Here is a 13,875-nt window from a genome sequence, read left to right as displayed (position 1 = left end):
ATGGGGTGGCATTTAGCAAAACAGACTTGGCAGAAATGGAGTATAATTTGTTGTGTTTGTATTACCTTAAAAATGAGCCATTTATGTCTATATAGGGAGAGGGTCTACCTCCACAGAGGTCACCATGTTGAGCCACAATAGCCCTTTTCACACAGAGACACCGTTTTTTTCAACTTGTTTCTACCGGTGTCTGTTAATCTAAACATGTAGCTGCTGACTGTTTATACTCAGTATATACTTTATACCCACCATGCATCCTGGAAAGTGACATAGTTAAGTTTTTCGCTCTAAATTAGATAACTACATAATCTGATACTACCTCCAGAGTTGCATCAGAGCCGAAGCAAAATTTCATCCCTTGCCACACCTGAAACTTTCACTGAGGAGGATGTGGAGAATTGGCGAAGGATCCCCACATTCAAAGGAGGGTGTGAATGGGGCTACTGTTTCTACAGAAAAATCCTGGGAGCGTGAATCATTGTCGAAGAAACAAAAACTCCAACAAGTCGGGGACAAGCAACGGCATATAACAAGGACAAACACTGGAGCTGACTTTCCCAGATGGAAATCTGGGATTAAAGAGAAATGTTCGCAGACTGATATTCAAGTGTTCTGCCATATTGCTGGGAAGGATATAGATTACACTCGATCAATATATAATTCCCCCCGATGCTAATGTATGAAAACTAGATATTGTACAATGTTTATTAGCAGTACATTAATTTCATTGAAAAGAACTGCCATCTCGTATAACGTAACGTATTATCACAACGTAGCCTCGGTTTTTGCCTCTCGGAGAGCTGGTGGTAATGGCATACTAACTGAATAAAGCACCATTAAATGCAGGAAACACACTGCGCTTTTGTCTTTACAGCAACTTTCTGTTGGTCTATTGCACAGTTACTTTCTGCTGCCTCAGGTTGGCAATGTGCCATCAGTGAACCTGACCACACCTCATTATTAACCAACATGCTCAGGGGAGCGCATGTGGTTGCAAGTACATTTGCTATGAACACAAAGTGGGCACTAGGTGTTTAAACGACATCTGCATTGGTCTGAAAATAGTAATTTTGCGCCACTTTATGCCAAATGTATGATCCCAAGGTCTTCCCAGGTACTGAGGAGCTCCAAAGTTTATGTATGGCAAAACTGTAACACTGCTAAACTTTCTCTCTGAGCTGCTTGCCCACACCAGCCATTCTAAAACCTAATATGATTAATATCATGGTTTTCACTACAGTAAATCTTCTCCTTGTTTTTCTTGAACTTACCAAAGTGCTGTTGTCACCTCTATTCTAGCCTGTTTTCCAGTAGTATTTCTTTTATTAATATTTCTGATGAGATGTGAAATATGTTCCTGGAGCATCCTGTCCATATTCTACATCCAAGTATCTACCACAGCACTCTCATAGTATGTAAATGAATTATTTAGACAATGATACAGGAATCATTTATTGACGTTGACGTTGCATGAAGTTTGGCTAATCCCACACTACAGTATGTGTAACACATCCTTGAATTTATGGGCATGTTTGACCCAGATATTGTTTGCAAGTTCACTAGATTTTAGTTGTAATGTTTGATGCCCATGTTTATACTGTTCAGTTCTACCTGTTGTGCTGGTTCAAAATATGAGACTTTTAAAATTAATATAGCAGCAAACAACTATTTGCTCTATAAAGATACAATTAAGTAGTGGTGTCCTGAGCAGAGAATGAAGCATAGCGCAAATTCATGCAGGACACGGCAGTCATAAGCCGCAGCTCTAGTCAGCTGACAGCCAGCTGATCACATCAGCATCAGTCCCTGACCAACCATATCAACTCTTCCAAATTAGGCGGTCCATTTAAACCCAAGCCGTCATTCACTGATCTCTCCTTCAACACTGCTGCATGCACATTGTGGTTGCCGGCAAGCTTGCCACCACCACCCCAGCCTCCACCTGCTTAGTCTGAGTCTAAAATGGCTTAATTTATCTAGTTGCTTCGACTCTACCCTTGCAGGGGGGTATGCATCGCACTCCCCGAAATGACTTAACATGCTTCTTGTCAAATGACAACATGAGCTGACAACCGGGGAGCTTTTGGAGCGGAACCTTCAGCACCAAGCCTAACTGTATATCATTTGTTGCAATAAATGATTTAATCAATGATGAGAGAGTTCCTGAATGAAATAAAGTTACAAGTGCAAGTTATACTTTTATTGTTTAATGTATGTTTTAACACCTGAACTGTCCAATCTGGTTTCAAAACACAAGACATTTCAGATTCAGGACTTTCAGTTTGCATCATCACAAAGTTTAAGAAGAGATTTTGAAATCAACTCGGGGCACCATGCACCACAGTCATCTACATTTATATTCTCGTTCCCACTCATAGTCACTTTGACATGTATCAGTGTTGACAGTTACACTGCTGGTTTGACAGATGGCTCTATTCAGCCTTCGGACAAGACTTCTGGATCCCTAGATATGATGATAATGTGATTAGCAGGAAAATGTGACTCATCTGGAACAGCACTGACCTACTCGTTCATTTCCAAAACTTGAAGAAAGAGGGAATTGTAACTGGATTTATATAGATCCTACAAGGTATCCTTGAAAAGTTAGCTGAATGTGTGATCTCAGTGTGATAACTATACTACAAGTGAGCACCAGTTATAATTACTGACTAAATGGATTGTGGAGGTGAGCGTGGTCGAGGTGCGACTGCAGGAGAGAGAGAGGTGGAGAGGGCTCAGGAGAGCAGCGGCAGGTGAGCGATTGTTTCAGATAAAACAACCTACTAGATTTCCAAATCTTTAGTCATTCTCTCCATCCCTTCACCACCACCAGTGTCTAAGGTCCATTAGGGGGGCTTTCTATACTACTCACAGCTGCACCCTCCCTCTTCAAATACAATGGAAATCATGATGGGGCCTACTAGCCAAATACACTCATCTCTATATGCAGATTGGAATAAATATTTATCAATCAAAAATACTTGCCTGAAACTATGTTTTTCATAAACATTTATTCAGTGGTCTGGAATAATCGTGTTGGTTAGACTGATCAAAGGGCAAACAAACAAAGAAGTAAAGTTATAAACGAAAAAATGTGTACATCACACTATTGTTTTTAATTCAGCAAAAAATACAGAGGACAAAAGCAACAGATGCACAAGAAAATAAAGACCAGATGTATGATGACAGTCAGGGATAGCAATAGAAACATAGATAAAAGGAGCAAAAAGAGAATACATTATAGAAATAAACCAAAGAAACCAAAACACATAAACCACGGAAACCTAATGGTTTGTGAGCTCTCTCAGTGAAAGTGCTGTATAAAGTCTCACCTGTGGGGCTCTCTACTCCACCAGCTGCTGTATCTTCTCCTCCCCCCACAGCGGCTGTAGCAGGAGCACTGGGTGTAGTACAGCCAGTGTACTTCTTACGTCCACTGTACTCAGTGCTGCTCTCATCGTCCCGGACTGTGGTGGCTCCTGATTGAATGCCAGAGTCTGAGGCGTAGTAAGTCTGCTGCCACTCTGCCACTTTCACAACACTGTCTGCCTCACTCACTGTAAGAAACAACACACGGCTGACATCAGATACTTGTAAACCTATTCCTACTACTACTTCTGCTACTACCACTACTACTGCTATTAGTTAATTATTTTTTATCTCAAGTAAAGAACTATTGCATGCTATCCATTACAGAGTAAGAACAAAAGCCACATGCCAAATCATGAAGCTGCTGATGTGCCTACAGAGCTCCATGTCGAGCTGACAGTCAAGACAGTCACTCAGCAGTCGCAAACTGGCCAAGGGGAGTAGTTTGTGAACAGAAGGGTTCAGTTTCCTGGCTGCTAATTCAAAACTGACCAAAGGCAGTTGAACCCCCTTTTATTGTGCACAAGAAAGGTAGAGGTTGACTGATAGTGGATTTATAGGAAGGCCGATTTAATAACGATAGTTGGGAGAAGTAAAAAAGCTGATCAATAGCTGATAGCCGATCAAACGGCAATCGGCTATCAACAGATAGAGTAACTTTAGAGATGAGCAGGACACAGTCTTTAATTTGAGATGAAAGCTAGCAATAGCTGTTTGATTTCAAGAAACAAGATCTGAAAACATGTGATTTAGTGGGTCACATCGTGGGAATCTGTTCTATTTACAATGGACGATGATCTGTTCTGTGGCTGAACTGGCCAGGATTACTTCTGCTGTGCATCCCGTTACATTGTTTAATGCCACTCTTACAAACCAATAACATTTGTGCATATTCCCGGGGTAAGGAGTATAAAGTGTGCAATTTAATTTCATGAATGGATTGATAGTTACATGGCTTGGAAGAGAGAACACCACATTGGTAAGTAAAGTATTCAGTAACGCAATGTTAATGGAGTGTTTTGGTTTTTTTCTGCCTTCAGTGCCCTGTCCCTATAGTGGACAAGGTGATGGTGTCGTGTTATATATTCGACACTAGATCAACTAAAAACAGGTCAGATGAGAGATGTCTGGCTATAAGAGACTACATATGACTTGAATGCCACACTAAAATCAGCTGTTTGAATGTTTAACGTAACCTCCACAAAGATTTAGCCCATATGTCCTAACCCTATAGCCAGAGTAATGCATGGAGCTGAGAAAAATACCTCTGATGTAACATTAGTCTCTTAGTCTACATTGAAAAACTTTTGCAAAACTAATTAATATGTGGACCTCTACAAGAGGGGATCAAGGGGGATCACACCAGCTGCAATGCCAAATCAGCATGTATACTTCAATGGTACACATGAGGGAATTCACCGTGGTGCAAAAGGTCAACTGTACCATAAAGTTGACCATGAGAGGATGGGTATATTGAATAAGTATAGTACAGTTCACCAGTCTTGCCAAACTCACGTTGACTCTCATATCCTTGGTTCCATTGCACCCTAGACACTGAATAGGTGTGATGTGACCCCATCATTGCAGAATGGTCTCGAGTGTTGCACAAAGAAAATGGACAGGAAGGTTTCTGACTGCAGGCACGGTTGTGAGGCTATTATATTGAGAAAAATCAATAATGTTTATAATTCTTGACCTGTTTTGTAACCATGATCCTGGTCTCATCTATCAAAGATTTTACCTTTGAAGAGTCAGAATTCATCCAACTGATACTGAACCAAATATATGAACACATTTTTATGACCTTCTTTTCACTTTTGCGTGGAGATATACAATGGAAACATTGCCAATAGCAATAAAAATGTCTCTTTCATCCTACGTTTTCCCCCAAAACGAAACTCACAAGGACAAAGCTGTAAAATACCAAATATGCCAGTCAATAATAATATCTACTATTTTACAAAAGCTATCAGAAGTTTTCCTGTGCAGATGTGTGTAAAGATACAAAACTGGTTTAAACTGATAGAATCATGATGATTTCTGCTTCCTATGTTTTATTTGTTAACGTGTGACGGTCAAACTGGTTCTGTCACATAGGCAGAAACAAACATACACTTACCAATCAGCCTTTAGATGGGTCACTTGATGTTAACAATTTCAAGCAATCATGATCACCTCCAATAAAAGCAGTAAGCACTTTAGAACCTCAGAAGTCGCACAGTAGTGGCTGTGCATACGTTATGTATACAATGTATAGAGCAGATACAACAGATGAAAATGGCTGGCTTCTGTGGTGAGAGAGCACTTACTTTGCATGGACATCATCTCTCCACTGGTACCACTGCCTTCACTGATCTCTGACCTACAGAGAAAGAGAGCAAAACATTAGGTCTGCAGAAAGGACTGTCAAAAACATTCAAGGAAATCTTTTACTGAAGGATTACAGACGTATATAACCATATTCTGCAAAGCATGTTAAGGAATGACTTCTTTCGCATTCCTCCAAGAAATTCTTATACTGTAGAAGAGCACATAACTCTTCAACCGTTCATTTGTTTTTGCAGGATCACATTTGAGCTTGTCCACCAGTTCACCAATGAGTCCAAGTTTATGTTGTGTGTGTATCAACATGAATGTTTTAAATATTATTGTTGAAATTCCCTGAATGTTTTTTATATTAATTCTGACACATTTTTTGTACCTGCATGTGTAATATTTGCATGCCTACATTTCTATAATCTGGTCTCCATTAACTATAAAACATTTGACTAACATTCAAAACGTATTGTTTCTCATCACCTGTCTTGTGTTCTGCATTTAGACACATTTAGAAAACATCTGGAAAAAAAAAACGTCTCTCACTGCAAAAAATGCGCTCTGTCCAATGGGTCTTTGAAGCTGGACTTTGCGCCATATCTAACACAGTCCTGTGTCAGTTTTGTTGTCTCTTGTTTTCATTTCCCTGTCGTGTTTACCTTTCCTGTTTCCTTCCTCCTTTCCCTCAACTACTCCTTCCCACTGTGTGTGTTCCTGGGCGTGGCGTGCTGGGTCCTGCTGCAGCAGAGAGATGCATCTGATAGTCATCCACTCATCACCTCCTGCTACATAACTCTGGTCTCTCCACCATTCCAGAGCCTGATTATTCTGTCTCATCTGGTGACTCTCCAAAGTACTCTCAAGTATCATATCTTGTGCTTTTGATCTCTTGAGTGATTTTTCACGTCTTTGTGTGACACTATTTCTCTGCTTGGCTCATGTGCAGATAACGCCAGCGTCTTTCCCTCATTGTAAATAATAAACCTTTTTACGCAATACCTAACCTTGAGTCTCTGCTTCAAAGTCTACCAGCAACCAAGCACAACATATCAAACACATTTTATTTATGTAGCCCAGAATCATAATCACATTGTCTCAGTGTGCCTTACAAAGTGTACAGTGAACAACATCCTCTGTCCTTAGACCCTCTATTTGAGTGAGGAAAAACATGCCATAGCCTATTGAGAAAAAAAAAAAAAAACATTTAACAGGGGGAAAAAAAAGTGGAAGAAACCTTGGGAAGAGCCACATAGGAGGAATCCCTGTCCCAGGACGGACAGACAGCCAATAGATTTTCGGAAGTAGAGACAAGAACAACAAAATCACACTTTACAACAGAATATCTGATAAAAATTATAAAACATTTAAATAGCTTGGCTCCCATGCAACCCAACTACCCACCCATAGCACTGGAGACATAAAATCATTGGCTATAATTGCGGGTGATACTTGTTGATAGCCAATGACAGCTCGTTCTTCTTTGGCAGCAAAGACATATGAAACAGGCCACTGGCCCTCCAAACCGAGAGTGCTTGCTGTACACCAGGGGTGAAACTAAATCAATCAATCACGCTGCAGGCAGCAACATGATGAAAAACAAATATACCCAGCACCACCGCGCAGAAAGAATACAAAATATGTCTCTTGGTTTAATAAGTTATGTTTTTGTTTGACGAATGAAGTTAGCAGACAGGGAGCGATGGACTGGGTGGGGCAATATTCAAAACTTGGATTAATTTAATGAAAAACCTTTTCTGATCAACTTTTATCTGGGGACTGAACAACTAACATGCTGGCAATTCCCAATGAATTATTGTTCAGTTCTTATGGTTTCGGTTACATGAACTGAATGACTGAATTATGCAGATTCTAAGCAATCAAAATATGTATGGCAAGTTCATGTTGACAAAGTTTTAAATATTTATATCGTCATGAGCCACTATGAGTGAACAGGTTGACAAACATCAATAAACACTTGATTTTGTGTGGTAACACATTATTTGACGTAGTAACTGAGATAATATTACAGCAAATCCTATTGGGACATGTTATATTAATCCATTGATGATTAAAATAATATATTAGTTTAATGTGGAACTGTTGTATTTAGGGCGGCTGGAGCTCAGGAGCGTAAAACCCCAGCTGCATGTCAAAGTATCCTTAAGCAAGATACTGAACCCCAAATTGCTCCCGATGAGCATATGGTGCCTTGCATGGCAGCCTCCGCCATAAATGTATGAATGTGTGTGTGAATGTGGCAAGTATTTTGAAGCGCTTTGAGTGGTCAGTAGACTGGAAAAACGCTATTAAAATGCAAGACCATTTACCAGTTACCCCCAACAATGATTGGTAGCCAGTGTTGTATTAAAATGGATTATATTACAATTGTGTAATTTCATAGCCTAAACCTTTTCATAAACCAATAGCCTTGGAGTCAAGGCTGATCAATAATGAATACTTGAAAACTTTTTAAACAATCTACTTCTGACTGTAGAGTTCCCTTGGCTTTTTTCACTGACCTTTCATCTATTTCACATCGTGAGGTTTTTTTTTACAATACTACTACTACTACTACTACTACTAAATTCTACTTTTGATGCTAATGACCTTGATAATCTTTTTTACTGTGTGTTGTAAACAACACAGCCTCAGTTCTTATTAATGTTGTGATAAGAAACTATTTCTTTCTATAAAGCTAAAGATTGCCTGAAAAGCAGCAAGTTATATGTCAGTGTTGTGAAGCATATAAAACTCTACAGAGCACACTTATTTGACCTTCAGAAGCAATAGTTGGTGAAAAGTCACAGCGTCTCATCTTCCCAAATGCCCCCCACTAACCCCCACTGCCTGGCGGGAATTCACACACAGAGGTAGATGAAGTGTGTGTGTGTGTGTGTGTTTGCTTGGTAGGTTTAAATGTTGCCTCAGTGCTCCCCAGTGTAGTGGACATACCTTATCTAATCATTGCACCACATGAAATCAATTGGCTCTCACTTAAAACAAATTTTCTGCCTCCTTGTTGATTAAATTAGCATTGACCACCTCTCTTGTCTGATGGCTGTGCTGTTTAATCAATAGAGGCAGGCTGCAGGAAGCCAACTAATCATTAGTAATAATGATGACTGCAGCTCCTTTGATGACTAATGATATAATATCCTATTTCAGCGAGCAAAAAGGTTAGTGCAAAGTGCGTTTTTTCAAGAATTTCTGAACCGGTTTTATCCAGATTTGGGAATACCTAATTCCGTCTGGACAGGTCTGTCGGTCTGAGGAAAGATATTTAGTCATTGGATAACTTGCATTTTTAAAAGTATGCATGAAGCATCAGGAAAGATAGAGAGGTGTTACATGCAACAACCTCCCCAAATTAGATTAAATTAGATTACATAGGCTTATTTATCCCACAACAGGGAAATTCACTTGTTACAACAGCTCAAGATGCAACAGTACAGGAAAAGAATCAGACAAATAAAATAATGAAAAATAAATATTTAAATAAGATATTTACAGGAAAAAACAAAGTGAATAGAAAATGATTGTTCAGGTAGTCTGATGGCTGTTGGGATGAATGATCTGCGGTAGGGTTCTTTCTTACACAGTGGGTGTAAAAATCTGCTGCTGAAACAGCTGCTCAAGGCTTCCACAGTTTAGTGCAGGGGGTGAGGAGTGTTGTCCATGATCGACGTCAGCTTGGCTAACATCCTGTTCTCACCCACACTCAATGGAATCCAGGGGACAGTCAAGGACAGAGCTGTCCCTCCTAACCAGTTTGTTCAGTCTCTTCCTGTCCCTGTCCGTGCTGCTACTTCCCCAGCAGACCACTACATAAAGGAGCGCTGATGCTGCCACGGTGTCATGAAATATTCAAAGTAATGTCCTCTGCACACCAAAGGACCTCGGTCTCCTTAGCAGATGGAGGCGACTTTGGCACTTCTTGTACAGGGCATCCGTGTTGTCAGTCCAGTCCAGTTAATTGTTAAAGTGAACGCCCAGGTATTTGTATTTTGCCAACATCTCTATGTCCAAACCCTGGATGTTCACTGGTGTGAAATGTGGTCTCTTCCTCTAAAGGTTGATCACCATTTCCTTTGTTTTCTGGTGTTTCTATGCAGGTGGCTGCATTCACACCAGTTAAAGTAGTTTATCAACCCCCTATATTCCTGTTTGTTCCCCTAAGACACACATCCAACAATGGCTGTATCATCAGAGAACTTATGGAGGTGACAATTCACAGTGTTGTGTGTGAAGTCCAATTTGTAGAGGGTGAAAAGGAAGGGAATGAGCACATTCCCTGAGGGGCCCCCGTACTGCATGTTACCACATCTGAGACACAGTCCTTGAGTCTCACATACTGTGGTCTGTTGGTAAGAAAGTCTATGGCCCATGCAGCCATGTGTTGGTCAACAATTGCCAGCTGTATTGTATTGAAAGGACTGGAGAAGTCAAAAACAGACTCATAATGGCAAAAAAAAGTCATTTAGAGTATTTGCCCAGTCCTGGTCTCCGCTGTCTTGCTCTCTAGCTCCACATTTTCCATGACCAGATAATTCTTTAGTCCTCTCAAGACATCACTGGTGTAGTTCTGCTCTAGCTGCTGCTCCACTTTCCTCTTGTAGCTGTTTTTCCCCTTTCTTATTTCCTGTCTTTGCTCCCTCTGGACTCTCCTCATTTCCTCTTTGTCCCCTGATCTGAAAATCCTCTTCTTTTCATCCAGTAGTGTCAGGCTTGGGGGTTAAAGGGAAGACTATGGAAAGGGGAAGGTGGACCCAAATGCAGTTACACGAGAGGCAAGGATATGGGGAAACAAAAAGCGAGCTTTATTTTAAAGCTGAAGACAGAAAAACAGAAGCAGACAAAACGGGGGCAAGAGGCAAAGTAGCAACCAAAAACAGTAAGGCAAAGTAACAACTAAAAAGCAAGACAAAGTACAAAGAAAAAGGCAAAGTTCAAATCAAACATGGAAAGCTCAAAACCAAAACCTACCAAAACGGGACTTGAAGAACATGAAGAACATGGACGTAGACAGGGGCTGACAAGAACAATGACCGGACAAGGAGTGAAGGGAACACAGAGACTAAATACACAGACACTGATGACAAGACGAGGAACAGGTGAGGTGGACCAACAGGTGAGGTAACGAAGGGCAGGAGCACATGAGAACATGAAGGGAACAAAGCAATAGACAGAGGGAGCCAGAGGGAACATAGGAAAATACACAGGAGAACTTAAAGGACACATGAGGGCATGGAAAAACAAAAGACACAAGACAAGATACAAAGACATGGAAATTAGCCACAAAACAAAATCATGACAACCAATCACAAAACAAGGAACAGGAATCTACAGTCATGACAAGTAGGGTTTTAGTCCCAGAGTTCACCAAGGGTTTGTTGTAGGGGAAACACCTTACCTACCTGGAAGGCACGGTGTTGTCTACACTGAAATGTATGTAATCTGCGATGAAGTCTGTCAGGCTGTAGAGGTTGATGTTGAATTGATCTTTTTGTTGTTATATGGTAACAACAAAAGGAAAAAACCTACCCAACAAGTTGAAAGGTCTTTTATCAAAATGGAGGGACTACACTAGAGGGTGCTGTATGCTATACAGTCTGAAAAGCCTGGTGCTGCAAATTTTTGCTCGAGTAAGGCGTTGTTGGTGACAGTGGGCCAGAAGAAAATGAATGTAAGTAATTTAACATAATTCAGTTCAACTCTCAGTTGTGGTACTTTACTTGGTTAGGTTTCGGAATAGAACATATTTTGGGTTAAGGTAAGTGACATAACTTGCATCACGTTATGTAAGTGGCATTAGTATACCAATCACTCAATGTAAGTTATGTCATTTACCTTTTCCTTATGCAACATAACTTAAAATCAAATCACTCTTGGTTATTGATGTTACAACCCAGCTCACTAGGGGAAAAGGAAAGCAACATATGTATGGAGCCAGAACGGTGACTTTAAAATTTGGCATCCAAAAAAAAAATTGGCATTGAAAACAAAACCAGTACTGAAAAAGGAAACATTGTCATTGAAATATTTGTATTGAAAACAGTTGTACTGGCATTGAAACAAGTATTGGTACTGAAAAAAGAAAGTAATTCAAATAATTCAAATCCGAAATTCTTATCATTTTATTTTATTGGGATTTTTTTGTATTTTTCAATGACAATCTTCAGATTTTTTCTTCATGTCACTTTTTTTTTTCAGTGACAGATTTTTTTACAATGTCAGTTTTTTTTCAGTGTCACTGATTTTCAGTTTCAACTTTCTGTCACTGTTTTGGCGTTGAGAGGTCGAGGCCTGAGGGGAGGGGCAAGTAGAGCGTGGTTTGCATATCATTTGAGAAGGTAATGGCAGCAGCCTGCGGGAAGGCGGGGCTGGACGGTCCAGCCACAATACTGTTGTAGCCAGCCGTCTCTGGGCAACACAGAGTCCAACTACTTCGCGGACTTTTCTTCAAGCTCTCTCCTGATGTGTCCAAGTCTCTGTGTATCTAGTTCTGTACAAGCATTAGCCACAGCTGTGTTGCTCCGAGCCGGGGCTGCAGCACCGACAGCAGCGCTCTGGTCTGCTCCCCGAGCTCTGTGCCACCGCATTTGAATTATTTGAATTACTTTCTTTTTTCCGTGCCAATACTTGTTTCAATGCCAATACAACTGTTTTCAATACAAATGTTTCAATGACAATGTTTCTTTTTTCAGTACTGGTTTTGTTTTCAATGCCAATTTTTTTTTTTGGATGCCAAATTTTAAAGTCACCGTTCTGGCTCCGTACATATGCACCAACAACAGAGTCAGCAATCAAAAACCACAAGCTGGCAAACACAGAGGCAGCACAGCTAAGGCTGAAGGTATCAGCTGCTCTTGCTAATGCAAAAACACACACCTCCAACCTCACTACCCTGGCATCATCACACAACTGAACTCACACGTGCAAACAGACCATAAATTATATTTCTATACACAGATTTTACAGCATATGCATACCACTGATAATTATAAATATATGGCCTCCCTCTGTATGGCCGCACTACAATTAACCAGAAGAGAGGTCAGTTTTGTTTATATTGCCCAAAATCACAATCAGATTGCTTCAGTGGGTTTTACAGTCGTTACACCAACCTCTGTCCTTAGACCCTTGCTTCAATTAAGGAAAAATTCTCCGGAAAAAGAAAAAACCTGGTCAAAAGGGAAAATAAGAAACTACTACAACAACTGTTAAACCAATGTGAGCACAGTTTTTACACTGCATGCATAACACTAAATGTAGCATGAATTGAAGTACATGCATGCACTTATTTCCATGTCAGAGTTCACCAGAATGTTTTCAAATGATCAAGTTATTTCAGTACAGCTTGGACCCCAAATCGCATCTCAAGTCCCTCTATCTTCCAGGCCCGTTCCTACATGTGTCTCCTCATTTTTAACAGCCAACACTTTATAGCAGTATTCTACATGGCCTCCTGAGCAGACTGTCAGTCTGGTGCAAATTGCTCTGCGCCTCCATATGTTTGTTTGAGTCCCTGCCTAATTAAAACTGAGCAGACTCTGTAGGTTACTTGTGGAGTTAAAATGTCATGGAAAGTTTTTGTCACTGGATGTCGATCGGAGCACTGCCCCATTGGTGTTTAAGCACTGCAAAGTGTAATGAGAGCAGTAGAAATTGAGAATATAAAAAGAAGGACACAGATGGAAGAAGAGAAAAGTAAGAGAAACAGAGGGGGAAAAATAATGAGGAGAGGAAAGATAAGCTAATAAAACCAAGACATCGGTTTTACCTGGTGTGTGTGTGTGTGTGTGTGTGTGTGTGTGTGTGTGTGTGTGTGTGTGTGTGTGTGTGGTGTGTGTGTGTGTGTGTCTAATTACCACATTGATACAAATGATTAATGATAAATTATTTATTTTTAAGTAATATTAAAATCCTCAGAAGTAAAAACAAATTCATTTGATTTTAACAGAGTTGTTAAGGACACTTGTGAGCTCTAAGTTTCAGAGTCATTCAGGCCATTTTTGGGTCGTTGATTGAAGATCCTCCTGGGTTGTCCAATCCTCCTGAGATGTTCCAAAGGGAATTACGATGTTGTTATGTTTTCTGTCTACTCCTCTCTGTCTGCTCTGGATCTTTTAGCGGTTTTGTTAAAGTTCCAGTTTGGGTAGCCACAGGTTTTTCACAAGTAGTCCCCTGATG

The 13,875-nt window shown here is 40.3% G+C and overlaps 1 protein-coding gene across 1 annotated transcript in view; it reads right to left on the bottom strand.

Annotated features, from left to right (window-relative positions):
• The window catches only part of LOC115576063 (junction plakoglobin-like), a 149,493-nt gene that overhangs the window by 68,023 nt on the left and 67,595 nt on the right, over positions 1 to 13,875 (bottom strand). The window contains exons 2-3 of the mRNA XM_030408555.1: positions 5,679 to 5,731; positions 3,333 to 3,557 (exon numbers count right to left, since the gene is read on the bottom strand). Of these exons, the coding sequence (XP_030264415.1) occupies positions 3,333 to 3,557; positions 5,679 to 5,694 (241 nt within the window). The 5' untranslated portion in view covers positions 5,695 to 5,731. The remainder of the gene's footprint in view (positions 1 to 3,332; positions 3,558 to 5,678; positions 5,732 to 13,875) is intronic.

The sequence above is a fragment of the Sparus aurata genome, chromosome 23, assembly GCF_900880675.1.
Source record: "Sparus aurata chromosome 23, fSpaAur1.1, whole genome shotgun sequence".
Taxonomy (NCBI): Eukaryota; Metazoa; Chordata; class Actinopteri; order Spariformes; family Sparidae; genus Sparus; species Sparus aurata.
This window is presented reverse-complemented; position numbering and strand designations above follow the sequence as displayed.